The 22,073-nt window shown below is 38.2% G+C and overlaps 2 protein-coding genes across 2 annotated transcripts; one reads left to right on the top strand and one right to left on the bottom strand.

Annotated features, from left to right (window-relative positions):
• The first annotated feature begins 1,215 nt into the window (after positions 1-1,215).
• Positions 1,216-3,015, top strand: LOC124155609. Its single transcript, XM_046529580.1, has 3 exons — positions 1,216-1,641; positions 1,774-1,886; positions 2,162-3,015. The coding sequence occupies exons 1-3, from the start codon at positions 1,419-1,421 to the stop codon at positions 2,483-2,485; spliced, it is 660 nt and encodes a 219-aa protein (XP_046385536.1). The 5' UTR covers positions 1,216-1,418; the 3' UTR covers positions 2,486-3,015.
• A 9,283-nt stretch (positions 3,016-12,298) lies between these two features.
• On the bottom strand, positions 12,299-20,610 carry LOC124155600 (ras-related protein Rab-23). Its single transcript, XM_046529567.1, has 6 exons — positions 20,389-20,610; positions 19,656-19,777; positions 18,038-18,206; positions 16,752-16,831; positions 15,482-15,687; positions 12,299-13,938 (listed from the first exon to the last, which is right to left on the bottom strand). Exons 1-6 carry the CDS (start codon positions 20,419-20,421, stop codon positions 13,787-13,789), a joined length of 762 nt encoding a protein of 253 aa, XP_046385523.1. The 5' UTR covers positions 20,422-20,610; the 3' UTR covers positions 12,299-13,786.
• Between the last annotated feature and the right edge of the window lie 1,463 nt (positions 20,611-22,073).

Here is a 22,073-nt window from a genome sequence, read left to right as displayed (position 1 = left end):
TTGGGAGGCCCCTTTAGGGAAGGTAATATTTTACTATCAAGTCATTTATCCTGACTCTTCTCAATATGTCCAATTGGAATATGAATGTCAAGAAAATATCTTCTCAAGATAATCTTGTAGATATGAGAAAAGTGGGCATTGCAAAATATCTTGAAGTTATTACAAGATATTTCTAGATATTAGCTGAAGACGTTCTACATTTTTGTGCAATGAGGGGTTAAGCCAATTCTCAGCCAATTTCACGTGGGGGAAAGAGGGGTCCTTGGGAAGTATCACATATTTTTTCCCCCAAGAAGCAGCTTAAAAAGTGATTCTAGACTATGATATTAGCAATTTTAAATACCAGTCTGAGCAAATTTTCTATAAAAATATTTAAAAAAATAGTTTTTATTAATAAATCCAATCCAATGAAGCATAAATTAAAGTATTTCGATACTTCCACGGCAAAAACGCTCAACAATCGCCCATCGAATCAAATCCGCTCATCTAGTACTATTAGGCCCACAGATATATACAATATTATATATATTGTATATATCTGTGATTAGGCCTCTCTATATGAGCGGATTTGATTCGGTGGACGATTGTTGAGCGTTTTTATGCAGAGCGTACGCATTTGCACTGAAAGTGTGCATTTTGAACAATCTCATGTGAGATGAGAGCGAGGGGGTCGAGCCTAATCTCACCAAAGGGGGTGGTGGAGTCCAAAAATTGCCAGCATCACCTCATGTAATTAATGGAGGCCCCATTGGCGTACCAAGCGTGGGGCAGCTGCCCCACCATTGAAGCAAAAAACGCAAATTTCTTAAAGGAAAATTGTATTTTTTCAAGCAAATAATTTTACAAACTAATAAAGAGCTGTTAAATTTTCTTTAAAGTGTTGATTTCATTCACCTTTTCCATGCTTAAATTTTACCTACAACTTGAACAACCAAGGGTTGTCCCCCCCCCCCCCCCCCCCCTAGTTTTGATCCCGGGTACGCCCTTGGGAGGCCCCCTTAGGGAAGGTAATATTGTACTATTCAAATGATCTTCAAAAATCGACCTAAATTCAGCCCTACAGCATGAGTGCACAACGTTTTGGTAAAATATCCCAATTAATTTTAACGTAATAACGGAATTTCTGGAATGTACCAGACTCTTCCGAAAATTAAACGTCGCGCTCATCGCTTCTTTCCGTGGTGGCGCTTGTTAGCAGCTGCGCAGCTGGCTGTTTGATAGCTGATAAATAAACGAGCCTGATGAAAAGCGCGAGATACAGGCCGCAGTGATTAATGGTGATTAAGGCATTCGTATCGTAGGACAGTTCCTTATTTTACCTTTTTAAATACGTAGTTGTGTATCTGGAAGTATTCCTCTTTAGTCGGTAATCTTAGGGTTTTACGGGTGACTCAATTTAGAACTTCTATATTAGCCCGATGGATGTGAAGTCGAACTTCGCCGATGCGATCATTCAAGACCCAGCGTTCCTAGAAGGCTCAGCATCACCGAAAAGCAGAGTAATTAACTTACTGGACGAAGTAGATAAGCATATTGATGCACTGAGACGCGATTTACTGTCCCTGGAAGAGAGAAAAGATGCATTGCTCACTACTTTGGACACAATACGCCAATCTGATTTGGTTGCACAGCTTTCGAGCGGTAATAGTCATTGTTTTGCTTGGCCCTGTTTGTCGTGGCCCTGTTTGTCGTGGCATGCGGGCTTTAAATCACACGCAATACTATTTCTAAGGTGCTGTATCATTCCGGTAAATATTTAAATCACAATTTCAGAGGACAACGCCGAGGTGGAAGACTACGCTGATCGTCTTATGAGAACCTGCTCGTCAATTGACATCAATATCACGACATATCGGGATCAAAGGCAGGAGGAAGCTTTATTTGAAGTAAGTTCAGTTTACTATTGATAAATTATATGGTACTTTTGATCCTTTCATAGCCGTGAATTCCATATCTCGGGATTTTTTATTTATTTTCAAGTTGCGTTTGTAGATTATGAATGCGATTGTACCCCATGTACTGCATTTGGCACTTAACCTTGTCATGAAATGGTTGCATTTTATGACCGCTAATAATGTTGCACCCCATGTACTGCATTTGGCACTTTACCTTGTCGTGAAATGTTTGCATTTTATGACCACTAATAATGTTTGTTTTCTAGGTGAACAGGTTGATCGACTCCTTGGTGATGGTACTACGTTCTGACCCTCAAACTGCTCGCTCTCGTTGCTTGTCGTACGTCAGTGCATGTAGCAGTCGCGGCACGTCATGCAAGCCGGTAGAGTTGGGCTGTGAGGAGGAGGAGGAAGAAGAAGTGGAAGCGTCCTCATCGTCTCAACAGCAGCAGTTTTACCCGGACGCTGTGTTCGAGGAAGTCATGTTTTTATGCACTCCTGATGATCGTAAGAGGGTTCAACGTCGCCTAAGTGGCCTCTTAGCTTACATTGAAAGGGAGATGGCCCCTCTCCTGCCAACTACTCTATGATTCCTGAACCATGAAGGTTTACCATTTAAGTACGAAGGCTGGGTGTAACCGGAGTAAATGAAGCTTTTACTCTTAAGAAGTTATTAGAGAGACAACTGTGAGTAAAATCGAGTCGAATATGGAAGATTTGCCCGTTTAAAAGAATTCATTTTTGCGTTTATTTTGGGAATATAATCGTGCAAAATTTTCTTTTTAGATCGAGGTCAGTTCCATGATTATTTTTTACACCGGTCTTCTTTTTGGTGGGAGTAAACTTAAGAATTTATTTCTGTTTTCATTGAAAGTGATATTTAATTGTGATTATTTGTTGCATTATACCTAGATAGTGTAGCCATCAGACCTCATGTGAGTAAAGGTTTGAATTTCTCCTTGGCATTGGAGATAATGGAAGTTGTATTTTTGCCATGTTACCAGTTGTATTTAACTTGGTGTGATTTGCTATGGTTGCATCTAAGACTGAAATCGATACATTCTCATATATTTGTAATATTGTATATGTGTATCAATGAATTGCAGAAATTGCAAAATTATTATGTGATACTTCATTTCATTCATTTGCATAATTCACGGTATGCAATAAGAATCAGCTCTAATGGAGTGAAATTAGGCACTCCAGAAGAGCGCCCTTTTGGTGGGGTTACCATCTGATACATACGGTAGCAGAGACAAACAGAAATATCTAAGCATCCAGGCAAGTTTTTACACAGAAAAGCATTCTTTATCACAAAAGTAAGACTTCAACCAGTGGCAAATCCAGAGAGGGGCTGAAGCCACCCCCTGGGGTGTCCTATTTACTCTAGATAAAATGGTAATTTTGTTCGCACCCCAACTACTGCAACTACCCCCGGGCCCTCAGCTAGCCCCTCTTGTCCCTATCCTGGGTACGCCACTGACTTCAACATTAGGTTTTTGAATGTTGATACCGTGATTTGTTCGCAACTTACTTCTATGTGAGCATGTTTTTTGTATGACGTCCCCTGTAGGGTAGTTTCCTCCATCAAAGAAAACGAAAGGCATTGATTGCAATTAGTTACCCACCATTAGTGTATTTATAACATGCAATTAATTTGGTTGTAGAAATCCCAGTGTAGACAAATGGCAATGGTCAATTTTAACCGCAATTGAAAAAGACCAGATTAGTGCCCATGCGATGCCACTCCACGTGACGTCACAGGGACCTAGTTTCTATACGAGTAGATAGGAGTTTTACATCGTCTGAGATTATCAATGCATGCATGAGGCACAGAGCTCAGGGAAACATCTATTGATAATCGCCTATGGTCCGAAAGTTTCTGTCGTTTGATAAGGTATTAATAATCCTTATTTAAGGCAAGAGCTACCTGCTAGCAAGGTATTCTGCTACCTGCTAGCAGTCAGCATCGCAGTGGCGCACAATATCCTCGCCCCAAGGTCACCTCACACGGCGACAGCGGTAACCAGAATGATGACACAAGGGCTTTTCCCAGCATTCATACTTAGTCATCGCGTTTTTGTGTGCTTGAAAATTTTCACTTTTCATTTAATCGCGAAAAATAGATATCGTCATTTAAAAATGTAAAAGCATGAAATGCGTTCTCCAGTAGTAATACATTTTCGATTAAGGCAATAAAGAAATAATAGGAAACCACCCTATTGTAAAATATTATTAACACTTTGACTAGGTACGTAGAAATGTTGCAGAGGTGAGATTTAAAGTCTGAGCCATTCTGATCTGTTGAATATTTGAAAGGTACCCGCCTCCCCAGTAAGTCAAACTGCATTGTATTCTAGAGTTAACTGAAGCAAATTACACAGATCTCATAGCAGAAATTAGACCAAATAAAATTTTGTGAGAGAAACATTTAATGAAGATTTTAGTTTGTTAACATAAGGCTTCCAATTACAGTTTTTATATAGATAGTTAAGCCCAAGTATTTCATTTTGTGTATATGGTCGATTCTAATTCGTGTATTACAGCTACTATCATCTTAGAGAATGCACTGACAACACTTATGAAATAAATTGGTGTTGTGCACCAGTTCATTTTTCAAGTTAAATAATATGTTTTACTACTGTATGTTGGTGCAGAACCATTAGTTAAGTCTGTGCAGATAACTTTGCATTTGGTGTACAAGTCATCACTATAGGTTTCAGATTGACTGAGCAGTATTGTCAGCTAATGAAGTTACTTCACCATTGAAAAAAATCCTTAACGCATATTATTTATGTAAACAAGGAATGGGATTGGTACCAATTCAGAACCATTTTGAGGTCTTGTAGCCTATTGAGGCCGTTTTACCCTGGGCTCGTTATTGCACAATCTGATGTATGACGGCACAGTCAAAATTGCATTGCGTTAAGTGGTGAATTGCTAGAATGCGCGCGAGAATGCAAGGATGTGAGATTGAAAACTAGGCCCTGTTTTAATTTCATTAGTGCATTCATGCAATTTTACGCCGTATCGATAAAGAAATGTTCTAACCTTCTCAATTACGTACCCCGTGTAAAATGGCCTTTATGCCATGTTAGACTCTACATTGTTCGGCTGTGTTATGCATATGAGGGTCAAAGATGCTCATGCAGTGGTTTTTTTTGGTCGATTTATATTTTTTCCCTTGAGATTTATAAGACTAAGTATTGTAACAAATGTTCATAGCACTGTTGTTTACATATATTTTTATGCAACAAATTCTTTTAAAAAGATCCTCAGTAATCAATTGATTAATGGCTTTACCAATGCATTATTTAATGCTAGTATTCCATCGGAAATTTGAGGGGTGAATGTGAGGCTTTAGTTTACTTATGAAAACATTGTGTGTATGTGGGTGATGCATCATTTTCCTGATACACTTTGCTCCAATCTGAAGATATCAGTTGATTATTTATGCAATTGTAATCATTTTAATACTCATAAATGAGTTACTTATATATGTACTCATTTATGACATGTACAAATCTGGAGAGCACAGAGTGAAGTGATGGCTTGATAAACCCAAATCACTTTGCATTAAAAGTGCACGATATTTTTATGAGTCTATCATTAGCCAACACAAACAAACTTTCCCCACGTGAGAGTAGTGTTCGTGTGAAAAACACTGTGTACCCAAATCTAAGCCGCCATTGCAAGACATCGTTTGGCCTTGAGACTTGGTCGTTGCGAATGCCAGTCTAATTGGAAAATGAACCTGTTTGAATTCAATCGGCACATTGTCGGAATAATAGGGATTTGTGGCAGCAATACAAGTTCTCCTTAGAACTTTCCATTCAAAATGTTCAACAATGTTTTTAATCAATTTTTTAATGTCTAATCGTGTGCCTTTGCACAGCCGTGGTGGTTTCAATTTACAAAGCATATGTAACTGGAGATCCAACCTTGTTGTAAATGATGCATGCCTGGCAAATGCACTAAATTCAAAAACTCAAGTGGATAATTTAAAGCTTCGCTGGTATTGCAAACTGCATCGATTGAAGAGATGTCAAACTACATAAACAATTCTGATGGTCGTCAAGGGGACAGTAAGCCCAAATGCTGAAATTTTAGCATTTTTATGTATTGTTTTTCAAATTTCACCGTAAATCACGTGGAAAACAAAAATCAATTTCAAGTATTAGAATGTGCATTTCTTTTTCTCTCCATTGGTGTATGTCTTAACTAAATGTAATCATTATCACTAATATAAATATGGAAAAAGAAAAACGTCTGCAGGCATTAATAATGAACTTAACGTGCATAACTTATGGAAATGATTCAGAGCCACATGGGCCCTTCGGATTAATGAAAAATAGATTACATCCTATTCTCAGACCTACTGAATATACTCACAAAATTTCATAGGAATTGGTCCAGCCATTTCGGTGGAGTTTAGCTACAAAAAAATGTGACATGAGAACTTTATATATTAGATAGGTATACATAAATACATAGATAGATGCACAAGTTAAATGATTGAACCCAGAGGCATAGCCAGGAATTTTGTTCAGGGGGGGAGGTTCGAAAACCAGGGGAGAAAATTTTAGAAAAACAGGGTACTAAGTAATGGGTTTTAAACTAATTGTAACACTTTTCATAATCAAAAAAACTTTATTCGTTAAAGAAATATTTTGTAAATTCATTATATTTTAATGATGGCTGGTGTCCTAACACCCCCTGCCACACGCGTTTTTGGCGGCTTGCGGGATATATGTAGATGTAAATATATGGGATTTCATGCACAGGGAGCAGTAGTGTGGGTTAGTGTAGTGCGTTCCTATGGAAATTTTGCAAAAAAATATTTTATAAATGAATACAATTATCATGACAGTTATATGCAATTTAAAGGCAATAACGTATATAGTCTGAGGTTTCAGGCGAGATGGAGTGGAAACATGACATAATGAAAATGAAAAAGCAGGAGCAATTTCCACAATTTTACATTTATTAATACTACCGGTTTCGCTTTTCAGCATCATCAGGTACAAAAATATCAAGTGCGCTACGCTTAAATGGGGAAGGTAGGAGGGGGTGGTGGGCGGGAAGGCGGGGAAAGAGGGAGGGTGTACAGTCACGGGGCTTGGGAAAACTGAGGATGGGGTTAGAGAGGAGTATGATAAATACACTAATTGACCTTAATGTCTTCCTCCAAGGGGATGGTGGGAAGGCCCCTGGTACCCTCTCCGCTGGGTTCCAACGCTCCAGTCGCTCGGTCCGGTCACCTACCCCTGGATGCCTCATGGTGTCGGCCGTCGAGGAGGATGAGGGGGGGCGGGCCACCGCGTCCTGGGGGAAAGAGGGATGGGAGGGGACGGGGAATGGCTAATGGAAGTCAATGGATAGGAGGGGTGAGCTGGTGCAGTACAGAAGTTCGTTGAGGAGGGGCTTATTAGTCTTTTTCCTTATGTTAATTTCTATTTGTTCCAGGGCATCAAGTTTTCTTCCTTTGTCGGCTACGTGGAGAATCACAGGATCAAATTCGCAATCATGGCCCAAATTTAACAGGTGTTTTGCTACCATGGATGTCTCATCACCGTTTTCTTTGCACTTCTTGTGTTCTTTCATTCTCGTGGTGAAATCACGTCCTGTTTGCCCTACATAGCTCGGTCCACAATCGCACGGTTTACACGCAAAAACAAACGGGACCGTAACTTTTTTTTGCTGTATAGAGAACTTGTCTTCTATAGAGGTTCGTTCTAAATAGGTTTGACTGTATTAGGATATTTAGCATAGCACACCACCGAGGAATGTTATAAGTTCCTCCTTCTACAAAGCTAAGTTAACATTTTTCTGGTTAGCATTTTTGTCTCTTTGTCTGCAGATGTGATTTAACAGTTTATCTGAGAAAAATAAAGAAAAAAAATCCAGTGGACTTTCACATTTTAATGCCTCTTCAGATGGAAGAATTGGATTACAAATGAAATTGAGCTGGAAAGCAGGATTACCCCTTCGCCACTTACATGGTTTATATGCTACTACGTTTGAGGGTAAGCTTGCATTATTAGAAACCTCCAGAGGTGTCATTGGGTCTGCAAGTTGTTGTCTTTTGAAGCATTGGGTCACATCTGAGCTGCTTGGAGACAAAGTCTGAGGCGATATAATGTGTTCTTCCGCTTGATCACTCGTGCCACCTTGAACCTCACACACTCTTAGAAGTAATCTTCTCTCTAGGTCAGGGGCCTCCAAAATTTTCAATGTAAGGGCTGTATTATGTATATCCTACATTTATGCGGGCAAAAGGAATAGCAAAATAAAAAAAAACCAAAGCAGTGCCAGTAATCTAATTTCATTAAAAATTAGAGCATAATCATAGAAAATTTGGGAAACATCTTCTTGGAAATATCATGATAAACTTAATAGATTCCTTCCTTTAGTTTCATGCAACCAAATTTGTGCAACGAATGATATGTCGCTTTGACTTCAAAATTTCATTAAAATCAGGTTCCAGATTAGATGAGCCAATTGTAAGAATTATTAACAGCCGTACAATAATTATTTTTTCAAGGTCAACAGACTGCGATTTGTTTGGCCGGCCAGATGAAATTATATGTCGGACCAGATGTGGCCTGAGGGTCATAGCTTTCAAGACCTCCACCCTAGGTGGTTAGGGTCTGCAGTGTGCACTTCATCTGAGTTGTTGCTGTCGTCATCTGTATCTGATTCTTTTGCTGGTGGTTCAACGTGCACAAGCCCTTCAGCATCCACATCCTTCGCTATAGCAACGGTTCCCAACTGGTGGTAGGCGTAACACTCTGGGGTGCGCGACAAACCTGTTGGGGATACGCTGAAAATAATTGGTAATGGTGGACACGAGCTTCCTCATAGAAAATAGCAAAGGAGATCAATATTCAGAACAAAAATGATTGAATTATCAACATATTGAGCGAAATACTTTAAATATAAAATGATTTATTTGTCACGTGTGGGTGGCTGAAAGTTCTTTCAATGCCAAGTGTCACATAAATGCTTCTCAACATGACAAATTCAAGGAAGCAACTAAAATTTTAGTGCAGCGCTAAAGACAGACATCAATTTGAACGAGCTACAGTATCACATTGTGGCACGTGTCAAAGCAGAAAAACCAGTTGGAGGCTTCAGATGAAAACAAGAAAGCAATAGTGCTAGAATTAATCAGGTTGTTAGTCTTGTGAATAAAAGTAATATCGTCAGCATACTTATCCTTACAGAAGAAGTTAGATGGTAATTCATTGATTATAATAAGGAATAAAAGAGGTCTGAACCTGAGGAATTCCATGATTTAATCTCAGGGGTGAAGAAAGGTTATTATTGATGAAAACATGCGGGGATGGATCAGTGAGATGAGATTTGAAGATTCCAGTTCAAGATTAATGAAGCCCTAATACTGAAGTTTTTGTAGAAAAACCCGATGAGCAACAGAGTCTTTGCATCCGATGAGCAACAGAATGCTTTAGATTACAGTACAATTAAGGCAAAGAAGGATTTAGGTAGAAAAGCATTAATATAAATGGCAGCTGAAGTGGTGGAATAGACTTTGCAAAATCCAAGTTGTGAAGGAGAAAATAATTTGTTAACTTGAAAGTGTTCATATACCTGAATGCCTTTAAATTGGTCTATAATTGGAGGGTAAGGTGTTATAGTCTTTTTTATAAATAGGTATAATTGTTGATATTTTCAAGGCATTAGGAAAGATGCCAGATTGAAAGCGTGAGTTTCAGATTAATGACAGGGGTTACAACATCTTTAATTAAGTAGTCCATAAATATCAGTGCACTGGGAATATTTTAAGTTTTGTGCTATATATTTGGCAAATTTCATATTCTCTAACCCACTTCCATTTGAAGGGAAATGATTGCTGGAAATTTATTAAGAAGATGCAGGACAGTGCTTGGAGCTGGATCAAGATTGGACACAAGGTTGAGCTGCCCTCCCCCACCACCAGATCCCAAAGGCCTCTATTCTTTTCTGGTCACTTTTTCCGATGGTCTGAGCTTCTGAGCCATTGAGAGTCACAGCCCACACAAATGTTTTCATGTACTGTTTCCTAGCCTCCAGTCTTATTGTCGTCGATCATAATACAGTAAAACTTCTTTATATTGTAATGGAGGGGACCAAAATTTGGACATTTTGATGTATGGAGGTTCACTATTAAGAGGTTTCAGTGATAGGCACCATTTTTTCATATCCTTCGGAAATGAAAGGCACTACTGTCTTTTAAACCATTATATTTATGTGTTTAAACAAACATGCATGCATTAGTGAACATATATTTACTATTTGATAATTACAGAAAGCGAGCGCTATCACATGATTTTTACCATGATTTGAGAGAAAACAATGTGAGCCCTCTTAATTCAACAGGCACTTCAATCATTAGGATAGTTGGATCCTTTTTTCTTACTTACTGTTAGGTGTGCTCTCATATGGAACAAAATGGCCATAACTAATGGTTAACGTGAAAATTGTAGCATATAATTAAAGGTGTATAAGAAAAAAAAATAAGCATGAAACATTTATCGCTGAAAATGCCATTCCATGTATGTAACCGCGGCTGCATTAATGGTATCTAGTTGTCTCGGTACGATTTGCAGAGGTGGTTAGGCCGTCTCCTTGGTATGATAAGTGAAGGTTTTATGAGATGAAGAGGTTTGCCTGTAAATTGACATGTAAATCTGATGGGACCGTAGGGGTGGTATGAAGTATAGAGGTTTATGATGTAAAGAGGTTCACTACATAGAGGTTTTACTGTAGCAACCTCTTTGTTATGAATGCATTCTTAGCTTGGGCTATTCAATGCTTGGTGTCTGTTGTGCTTCTACCATCCCAGGTGACGGTGCTGCTTCGGTAGGTGAATGACTCCACTTGTCCCAATCTCTCTCCTTTGAGCTGAATGTCTGCCACGGTTTTCTTTCTTCCCTAAGCAAGTACATATCTTGGTTTTCTTGGTGGTCATCTGCAAATCGTGACATGTTTATTTCTTCTTTATTCCACTAGTAATCCTTTGTTCTTGTACGACTTTCATTGCTTACTCTATGTACATATAGAAGGGCACTGGTGATAGGGAACATCCTTGCCGGACTCCTTAGTTAATTTTTTACTATTTAGTACCTTCTCCTTGTGTGTATACTTTGGCCACCTGGTCCCCGTACAGCTGGTACATGATTCTTCTATCATTATTGTCTCGTCCACCAGCCTATTGAACATCATATTTAATTTGAAATTATTAAATGTCTTTTCCAAGTCCATCAAGGTAACATAGGTACATTGTCTTGCTTATGTGGATCATTTTCTCAAACAGTAGTATCAAGGCATGGAATTGCTTCCTTTTGTGCCTCTATTCTTCATGAATCCAAATTGGTTTTTTGACAAGTGTTATTTCATTTTACCTTTTCTTTATATTATAGAAAATTTGATTTCAAACCAATCACATATTACATAATCACTATGCTTAGCAGGTGATAGAAGTTAAGAACTACTTCTGCCATTACGTTATATATTTCATGGAAGATGGAAAATATCTTCCGTCTCCGGTGCTTAGAGAGACAACATTTAAAAAAATTCTGTTGTATGAAAGTATTCTCTCCAAAACTATATGATCATGTTAACAATTCATAATTAATTTTCTCATTTAATCTCAGTTGTTTGTGTTAAAACAAATTTTCATTTTTGTCTCTTATTATTTTCATAAATTTGCTGTTGACGAAAACTTTTACATGAGCATCCTCAACCCTTCTTCTTTCACATTGCAACGAAAATGCAGGAGAGAGAATTACGATAAGGGTCACATGAGAATCTCTAGATTAATACCCAGGAAATGAATCAGGAGAATCTTTCAAGCAATGTGAAAAGGCAAGCAGTCAGCTACGCGTGAAAAGTCCCTATGACCTGCCGGTTGTGTGCACATGGAGTCCGACTTCCACTGCACATGACTCCAACACGCACAGTGTGCGCGGAGGGAGTCGTGAGCACCAGGAGTTAGACTTCACCTTGCACAACTCCAGCACAGTGTGCACGGAGGGAGTCGCGACTCACCAAATAAAGAGACACTCTCACCTGACAGCTCAATCTGCCGATTCGCACATTTGAACTGACTCACTCACACAGTGCCCATCACTACAAGCAATTGGCCAGTTGCTCACATGGTACAAGTGGTGAGCGGCAGTAGAGCATTTTAACTGCACTCAGCACTAATTTTACAAATTTTGCCATCAAAAAGGCAAATTTCCAGTTAAAATATCTTGCAAATCTAATCATTGCACCTATGTCGGATTTCTTTACGATCACCGCATCAATATCACATTTATTGCATACATGATTACATATCACTACTCATTGCATTAAAGGTAGCTAACTTGATTAATTTTTAGCATAGAATTTAACAGGACTGAATTCTTCATTATTTTTATTTGAAGTAACAAAAATATTACAAAAAGTACAAAGTTGTAGCTTTATAAAATAAGATTTGCTCACACAAAAATTTGTATAAGTGCTGTATATAATAAATAAATATTTATATATAAAATATGAACAGGTTAGTATAGAAAATATTAAGTTTACATGGACGGATTAAAAGAACCAACACAGCAAAGAAATTGCCACGGGGGCCGTGCCAGTCAGTCAGGCCACATTCTCTTTGATTACATCACAATGCCATGAACGTTTAGGGGCCTTAAATACAACTGGTATTATCAAGGTTTAAAAATTACTATAAAAAACTGTAACTGCACCTTCTGCCACCCAACTATGCATGTAATTTGATAAGACATGGTGGTTGGATATATGTGGCAAGACGGCTGCCGGCGACAGCAACATTACAATGTTGACACAGGCCACAATCTGATTGTTATTGAGAATGCACTGAGATAATCAGTTATTTTATGCTTCGAGTTCATATTTGAATTGATAGCGGATTCAGAAACATGTAGACATCATTGTTACATTACTTAAGTCAGGGGTGAGGTAAGACTTGAACCTTCACTTCTGAAGGAGATTCCTTGATTTCATGGAATGTTAAATTAGACTAAAATGAGGTATTTCTATCTGCAATGTACAAATACATATTGTGATATTGAACATCTGATCTGAAGAATGATGCATTAGCTTCAGAGTGATTTAAATATCTTGAAAAATGAGTAATACCACATTAGACCGGAAATCTTTAGCAAATACGTATGGATCATTCAGTAAGAATCACCACAGGTGCTGTACGAACTTAGGCAATACTAACCACAGAAATTGTTCACATATGATTCCCACAACCATTATAAATACAAAAAATTAGATTCATTCCAAAATGTCTCCTATAAGCTAAGGCTACTTGAATTCATCACAGCACTTAAGTATTCCACAAGCATAAGTTTCCTATATTCCACTGCAATGGGTATCATCTTGTTCACACAGTAAATGCAATTTAAGTATGAAAAGTCACACAATTTAAAGTTTGTGTTGCCGTTAGTTTTGAATTTTTCAAATTGGTCTCACTCTTACGCTACCTCATTTTTACATATCTGACTTGACCATTTATGTCCTTATCAGTAGCCATGATGGACTCATACAAATAATGCAACCATTTAACTGGTTTACTGGATCATCAATCCATATTTCTCGAGAGAGATACTTAACAGGCACTTCGAAGGTCATGGATATCTTTGGCTCACAGATGTGTACTAAAAACAACCCGAGTATCTACCAGCATTACCCTTAAGTATATGATCCTCTGAATTAATAACATGGCAGCAGCCAATAACAACAATTTCAATTCAAATAAATACCTATAAACACCACATTTTCCCCTTTCTGTAACAGTTAGGGGACTTAGTCCTTTTTCTTCAAATATTAACGTCTTAAACAATGGAATAATGCAAAATGTGAGATTACAATAGCTGGCAAGCACCATCCAGTACACCACCAAGCTTTCGGGCGAGACCAGAGCTACCTCTTCTCGATCCTGTGTGTCCCTTGCGCAGTACAACTGTCTCACGCAATCCAGTAGACCGACCAGAGCTCAGCTTTCCCTGGGGTGCACCTGAGGAAAAGAATTTATGCAAATACCAGCAATTAGACAAATTGCACATAGAGAGATAAGCAAGTGAGAGAAATTTATACCATCAATTGTACCAGAACATGTTCACTAAAATCTGTCTTAAGTGACCACAGAGCAGACAAAAGAAAGGTGCGCTCATTTCCGGGGCGGCCACCATATGAAGATTTGATATGAAAGGATATCAGGAACGAGAAATAATCCTCAAAAGGATTTATAAATGGAATAAGAAAAAATACTTAGTCAACTTTATTTTAATCAAAATATCCTTTTCAGTTTATTCCCTTAACAATAATGGATATTTATTACCAATATACTTACAAATATGTATCAAACAAAGCAGTAGGTTACCATATCTATACACCACATATAAGCAATACACTATTTTCAATACACATTGGCATTAATAGGACTACATGTTTCTTTCATGAGTTTTTTGAAGATTAAAAATTTAATATCATCAAAGTTTGAAAAACGAAACATATTTCGGTTATGTCATATCTCACTTTAATTGAGAATAAAAATAGATTCTCTCAGCAATATTTAAAGCTCTGTTAATTATTTTTAAGTCTGGTACAAATTCAGGACGAAATTTGGCAACCAATCCAAAATAATTAGCTGAACTACCACGAGAATTAGATGTAGCGAGTTATAATGTCAAATGTACCTTTGGGAGATTTCTAGCAGCTGCAGCAAAAGATTGAAACTGTTGGAAAGGATACAAAGGTGACCCACAGGAAGTATATCTACTCTCCCATACAACATGACTGTTTGAAACTCAGGCAATGCCATTTTTTAAAGCAACTTTTCCAAGTTTACTTTGAAGACTATGACGCCCTCCTGTTTTTAGAGCAATTAACTTACAACAATAAATATTTATAGGAGGAAAATTTTCATTTGAACAACCAGCATTGACAAAAAAGAAATTTGAGGATCTACAAATGACTTTTTGCTTTGCTTGAACTGTAAAAATATGGAGAGAAAAATGAAGAAAAGAAAACAAAAAAATATGAATCAATAAAGATCACACATTAATAAGACACAGAGGTAACATTATTAAAGAGCCATCCAAAAAAGGTAACAGGCCTGTTGCTGTCAACTCAACAAATTTTCCACTTACAAAAAACTCTTCTTTAAAGGAAAAGGTAAAAGAATAACAGGAGAGCTCATACTAAGGGATGCTACAAGTATCACGAGAAAGAAAGATTTTATCCTGTTGTTATCAAACCCAGTCCCACCACTCGGGAGTTGGGCTCCAAACTCATTCGACCATCATTCCTGACTAAAATAAAACATGTTTTCATGAAATGGGACCTGCCAACTACAGGAAAACCTCAAACCATAAATGTTGCCCAACACGCACTCAATTCCTGCCACACTAGGAGGAAATCGATTAAAGATTGGATTCGATGAATGATTTTTCTCACTGGTAGTGCATTGAAATCATCACCAAAATGAAACAAACTGATTGGTATGCCTCTAACCTTCAAAAAATGTCCATCATGCACATTTCATCAAGATTACTCACCCACACTCCACATGGTCCCATGCAAGTGATGCACGTCATTCCCGTGGATTGTGCTCTCGTTGTCGTGGTACATTTCATCTTCTCTCAACGCAACGGCACACCTCTGCGCAAGATATGAAAAGGGAGCAGACACACCGATTCCTTCCCTCACAGACGTGCGGAAGAGTGGGCAGCCAATGGCCTGGGCGAGTCGACTTGCTTCATCGCTGAGAATGAAAAAGAAAACAACATGACGAAAACAATAGAAACACAAGCACACGGTTTCCTAAGCTATCACAACAAATGAATGTGTACTGGGCTAAATACAATAAAACGATTTAATAGTGAAAAGAATTGAAAGAACCTTGCAGGGACTTCCTCACTTTATCTGTCATACAATGCAGGGGAAGAAATTTTAAACATATTGAACTCATGTATGTATGAAAACTAATTATTTCCATGACATCAGATACTAGAAAAACCTTGGAGGTGTCCATCTTGATCTTTTAAAATAATGAATTTGACCAGGATTTTCTCTTTATAAGTCATGGTAATTGTGTTGAGTTCAAATAAGTTGTCTTCTATCACCGAGAGTTAACTCAGGGCCTAAAGGGACCACCCTTGGAGACACGGTTTGCCATAAAAGATGTGCCCAATGGTAGCACAATACAGCACCCTCCCGATTATCCAAATGGGCTAATGACGGGGAGAGACGGTACGAATAATCGCAAAACACAGATAACCCAAACTTTCACTTAAATGTCTTGCAATGTTCATAATTTACCTGAAACAAACAATACATTATTATTTATGCAGTTATTCTGTTATTTTCGAGAGCTTCCCCGACTCAATGAGAGCTTTCTTCGCCATTTCGCAATCTTTTTAGAGGAACATGGTCGCGCGCTGTGAGGCTTGGAAAATAGGGACACGGTGCTCCCGTGAATGCAGCTAGCGCACAATTGCCTCCATTTTACGAAGGGTATTCTAACGGAAATAATAAGCCTGATTTATCTTAGCATTAATGCAGTAATTGCGATGATTTTGCGTCCGATTTTATTTTTAAAATAAAGAATGCAGGAAAAATTGAGCGAGAGTGAAAATCATGCACGGATAATCCGCAACCCGGATGAACCTCAGCCGGATAATTGGGAGTCTGCTGTATGTACTATCGTGACAATAACACACAGCAAAAATTAAAGAGACACTTATAGCAATGTTGCAACAAAAAATGTCTCATAACATTACAACAGTGAAATTATAAAATATTTTACAACAGTTGAACAGAACTTACTCGTGCACCACGCACTGGTCAACGGCGTCAATCTTGTTTTGCACCAGAGCCATGGGGATGTCACCACACTCCTCCTCCACCTACACAGCAAAAAGTACGACAGCAATGGTTAAGCGTGCAGGCACCATGAGTTATCCAACTAAAAATCATTTCACTCAGCTTAAAGCTTTTACTCAAAACAAAAATATTAAATATCATAGAGAGTAAGAAATTTGAATTGGAACCATAACAGCCAACCTGAGCACAGATAAGAACGGCAATTTCCACATTATCACATGGACTGGTGACTAGCATATGCTAGAAAATCCATTCAAGTAAATGACACCTAAGTAACAGAGTTGAACCGACCATCAGATAGATCAAACTTAGTTTTCTTTGTAAAATCCAAAAACCTGCCTCAATCAACAACAACCTATTTGCAATAAATGTAAGTGGACCATAAATTCAACATTTGATGCTTCAGAGGGTCAGTTCAGAATTAAAAGAAAAGTTTAAACACTTTGAGCATTGATATATTGATTCCTTTCAGACGAAAAACCTCCAACAGAAAGCACAACTTACCCAGTTCCTCACTACATCAAAAAAGTTACCCCATACATAAACACTTTTCAGTTAGCCGTCAAGAGGCAATTGCCCATTTGACTGTGCTGCAGTGGCTAAATCAGAAAAAAAAACAAGCCATCATTTGCTCTCTTGTCATTTAAATACACTCATGATTCATTTATTCAATCGATGAAACATAATGAAAATTTTACACAGAAAGGTAAGACAGCATAACGCTCATGCTTTGGATTTCAAAGACTCAATGCGACTCAGAACCAGAATGGATCGATACAAGAGTTGGATATTTTAAGAGGAAATATCCAATACAAATACAGAAAGGAATATTCCCCTGTAGAGGGTGATCACTTTTGTATCCTATCTTGGGCCAGATTAAAATTTTAGGTTTACTATGGAATCCTTCACAAAATGCATACTCGACACTGCCCTGTGCTTTGAATACTTTCAAAATAAACCTAACAGTGTAATGTTGGTAAATAATTTGCACGAAAGATATTGATGAAAAAAATGAATACTAGATAAAAGAAAACACTCAGATTAAATCCAAAATAAAAAAAACAAGACATTGAAAAAAAAAATGAATAGGTTCATATAAACCGCATCACTTGCCAATGAGTACAATAAGCACAAGCAAAGATATAACAGTAATATATGCAGGAACACACCATATAATATCACTTAATTAATGCCCAGTAACTACAGCAACTACTAACAGCTTTGCTTACCTTCCTCTTCCACATGGGCACAGCCAGAAAAGACAGCCTATCCGTGGCTGAGAAGGCAAGGAGGCAAGCGTGGGCGCCACGGTAGTACGCCTTCGTGAGAGCATCAAACTCCTCCTGCCCAGCCGTGTCCCACAGCATCAGTCGAATGAGGTCTCCTCCAGGCGAAATCCTGGGTATTGATAAGAGGGAAAAATAAAATAGTTGCGAGCACAAACAATTATATGTATATATCGTAGCGTAATTACATACGTATAACCTTTGGGGGGGGGGGGGGGGGGAGGAGGAGTGGTGCACCCCCTAGGGCAACTTCCGGGAAAATTTTTTGAAAAATTATAGGATGTGTATTTTCTTATGCAGAAGGTTGTCAGGATATCCTCGACAAAGAAGATAATGGTGTAGGTTTATAAGAAATGTGTCCATGGAGTCAGGTTTGACGCAAATTCTATGTCCTCATACACAGCCACAAGCCCTCCATTATTACTCTCTTCCTAATTAGAAGTAGGCTCACCTCCCTCACTTTTGATAAACATACATGAAAAGCGAGTTTAAAATATTCCACTAATTATTTTCTCCATTCTTTAATCACATTTCAGTGATGTTTTCTCTACGTGTAAGCTTGTATGCATGTAGCAACGGCCATCAAAAATTTTTAAATTGTCAACGGAGAGGTATATGTCTATGAATGACCCATTGTTCTTTTTTTGGCGCAGATAAAAATTATAAATACACATTCACATTTCAGGAAACAAAAGTAGGAATAAGTTGCATAATGATACATTACTGACAAAACATTTAGTAGGATGATAACACTACACAGAAAAAAAATTAGTAAATAGGTCAAGTACATTTTGTGCCTCTAAATAAGAATTTCCTGTGAGTTTTTTCCTCCTCCAGTCCCAAAATTTGGAGCAGATTAACACTGAGTGGATCGATGCCTTGTCTAGCAGACTTTTTGCTCGTGGCTACAATTCACCGTTACATTGAAATTGTCATGATCATTGATGGTCAGTTCGAGGACATTACAGGAATCAGTGCCTTACAAAACCTACAACCTAGAATTTCCACCAAATTGCAGGTCCCAGACAGGGAAACATCCTTGATAGTGTAACAGCCTAAGTAATGGCCAAAGTTCCGAGGGTCGATCCTTGAATTAAGTTATTTTTTCCATTGGCAAAACTTGATAGTTAAATTGGAGTGCATAAGGCCGATTCGAAGTTATTGCAGGTATGTCGTCTCTACTATGTAAAAAAATCAATGCGATTTCTCACAAGCAATATCTTCTATATTGAAATACAAAGTGTTAGTTCAATAGTGCGAAAAATCCACAGAGGAAAAATCATTCGCCATGACCGGGATTCGAACCCGGATCCCTCGATTTCCGGCCGAGTGCTTAAGCCAGTTAAGCTACCGAGGCGTCATTCTCCCTTGTAGATCCGGGTTCGAATCCCGGTCATGGCGAATGATTTTTCCTCCGTGGATTTTTCGCACTATTTGTGCATTGCGGGTTACTCCGTAAAAGTTATCACCGTGGCTAGTCCCGGTATACTTAAACATGTTAGTTCAATGTTTACATTGCAAAGAAGATAAAGCCTGAACTCAAGCTCTGTTTCACACTTACTCGATTTGTCGCTCGAGGAAGTCCACACCAATGGTCTTCTTGTAATCTTTGGTGAATGTCCCCTTACAGAAGCGCTGGATCATGCTAGACTTTCCAACAGCACCATTTCCAACAATCACCACCTGTTGCAGGATACAAATGACACGATTTTTTTTACAAAAATCATGATTTGAACTAAGCAGTTAAATTAAATTGAAGTTAAAAGGATATGTAATGCTTATTTATAATTCTTCCCTGAACCTCAATTGCTATCTTCAACTATACTCTTGGAAATAAAAAAATGACAAATGAGAGCTGTGAAAATTGAAGGATTGAGCTTAGTAGCAGTGGCAGCAATATTTTCGTTGGAGAATCCAATACTAGGCTCAATCCCAAAAAGCAGGTACATGCAGAAGGAATTTTACTTAAAGGACGAGATCTTAAATCCACAATTCGATATCTGATCGCCCAGAATAAAAAGAATTCAAGAGCGTCAATGCTAGAATTACCTGCACTTCAATCATCAAAAATAATCTCAAATAACCATAACGTAAATACTAGCATAGAGGTAGGCTCTCAGAAAACTAGTGAGGTGCTTTCGGACGGTAATGTTAATACATTCGCTGTGTTTTCAGGTTAAAGAGAGATACGTTCTGCTAACTACTCATTTTCGGGGTCCCTAATTAAATGCAAAAAAAAGTCGTTATTACTGCTTTCTTTATGATTACCGAGTCACTTAATGGCAAGTTCTTACCTTGATAGCTATTTCTAAATCCTCTTCCCTCATGACTTCTGGCGGCCAAGAGGGCCAATCACCTACTCAGCGCCACTGCCCCAATACCGAGTGTCAATAAAAATTGTTTCTTTGGTATCCAGTCATACTAATAAAATAATTTTCACGAGGTCACAAAACTGAAATTCATTCCTCCGTAACAAACGCTGAGTACCTTCAGCCAGCCAACGACGTCGACATCAACAATATATCGAAAGTAATGATGTCGATAGAATGTATCGAAAGTGGTTGAATCGATCAAGTATGATCGATAGTCTCTCGTATGAGGTCAGGCTGGCGGGGTAAATGATTACAGTTTGATCTGACACTTCATGAATATATGTTTTTGGACGTTTATTCGTGTGTAATACATGAAGGCAACCGAGTTAAATGCCGATAGAAGGCTGCAAACGGAATAATCATCGAGGTAAGCGTAAATGTCTCTGAATAGAGTTGGATCTTATCATACTCACTTTATTTGAGCATTTGCTATCATCAGGTAGATATACACCTATTCAAATGGCCCAGAAGTTACAGACGGTACAGGGTCTCCTTTGGTATTTGGTCGTCTTGATTATCATCATTTAAATAGAATGGAGAGTTTAAACCTGAAAGTCCATAAATTCGTGATGGATACGCCAAACATCGCCACATATCTCATATAACACATCACGTGGTGGGCCTAATGTTAAATCCAAGATCTGATCCAGGTTTTTTTCTGGGGGTGTGGGTAGGCACAAGAGTCCATCTGGCAAACGGTCTCCTCAAATATATTTGAGTGTAAAAACAACACACAGCAATAACTGTGCGAAATATTCCGTACTTTAATATTAAAGTTATTAATATGGAAAGATTAATAAATGACATGTATACTAACGACAGTTATCGAGTCATGAGCGTACGCAGCGGGGGTCAGCTGACCCCCTAGAAGTAAAATTAAATTTAGTTCAAAGAAAGTTTTGAAATTTTTTCTTTAAATCCAAGAAAAGTGATATTAGTATAAACATGTAATTAAAATAAAAATATCTTTACCGAGCAAATTAATTTAAAAACTTATAAAGCGCTGTTATAATTTTTTAAAAATTTCTTTCCATAACCTTCTCAGTGTTACATCGTGAACGACCTCGGCTCGCCCCCCTTCTAATGTTGATCCTGGGTACGCCCTTGTTCCGAGCCCCTTTCCCACTTATGCGACGCTTTTCTTCCGGGCGCTGACTAGCAAATGATCAATGGTCGGAAAATTTGTCTTATTCATTTGTGATCAAGACTTAAACGATTGAGGCTCCGTAATATATGAAACAAAACCAGCGTAATGACCAATTAAATAATAGACAAAAGAACAATAGACAAGGTTATTAATTATTAGACATGATTTTTAATTGTATTAAAAATCTTCTCTAAGCGTCCCGAGCCCTCCCCTAAATCTGCCTACGGTTAAATCCTTTAGCTTTCCTCATCCTTCCTGTGAATGTTTAATTTCGATGATCAACTGGATCAGTGAGGAATAGATCGAAGGTGCTCACGTGAAAATGTTCATGCAGGGGGGAGCAAAATCCTTGAAGGAGTTATGGGGAGTACCCGGTTTCTAAGTTTTATATTCACCTTCTCTTTGTTAATTACCCTAAATACGTGAGTGCGTACCTTGCCGCGCTTACGTACGTAACGTT

The sequence above is a fragment of the Ischnura elegans genome, chromosome 1, assembly GCF_921293095.1.
Source record: "Ischnura elegans chromosome 1, ioIscEleg1.1, whole genome shotgun sequence".
Classification (NCBI taxonomy): Eukaryota; Metazoa; Arthropoda; class Insecta; order Odonata; family Coenagrionidae; genus Ischnura; species Ischnura elegans.
This window is presented reverse-complemented; position numbering and strand designations above follow the sequence as displayed.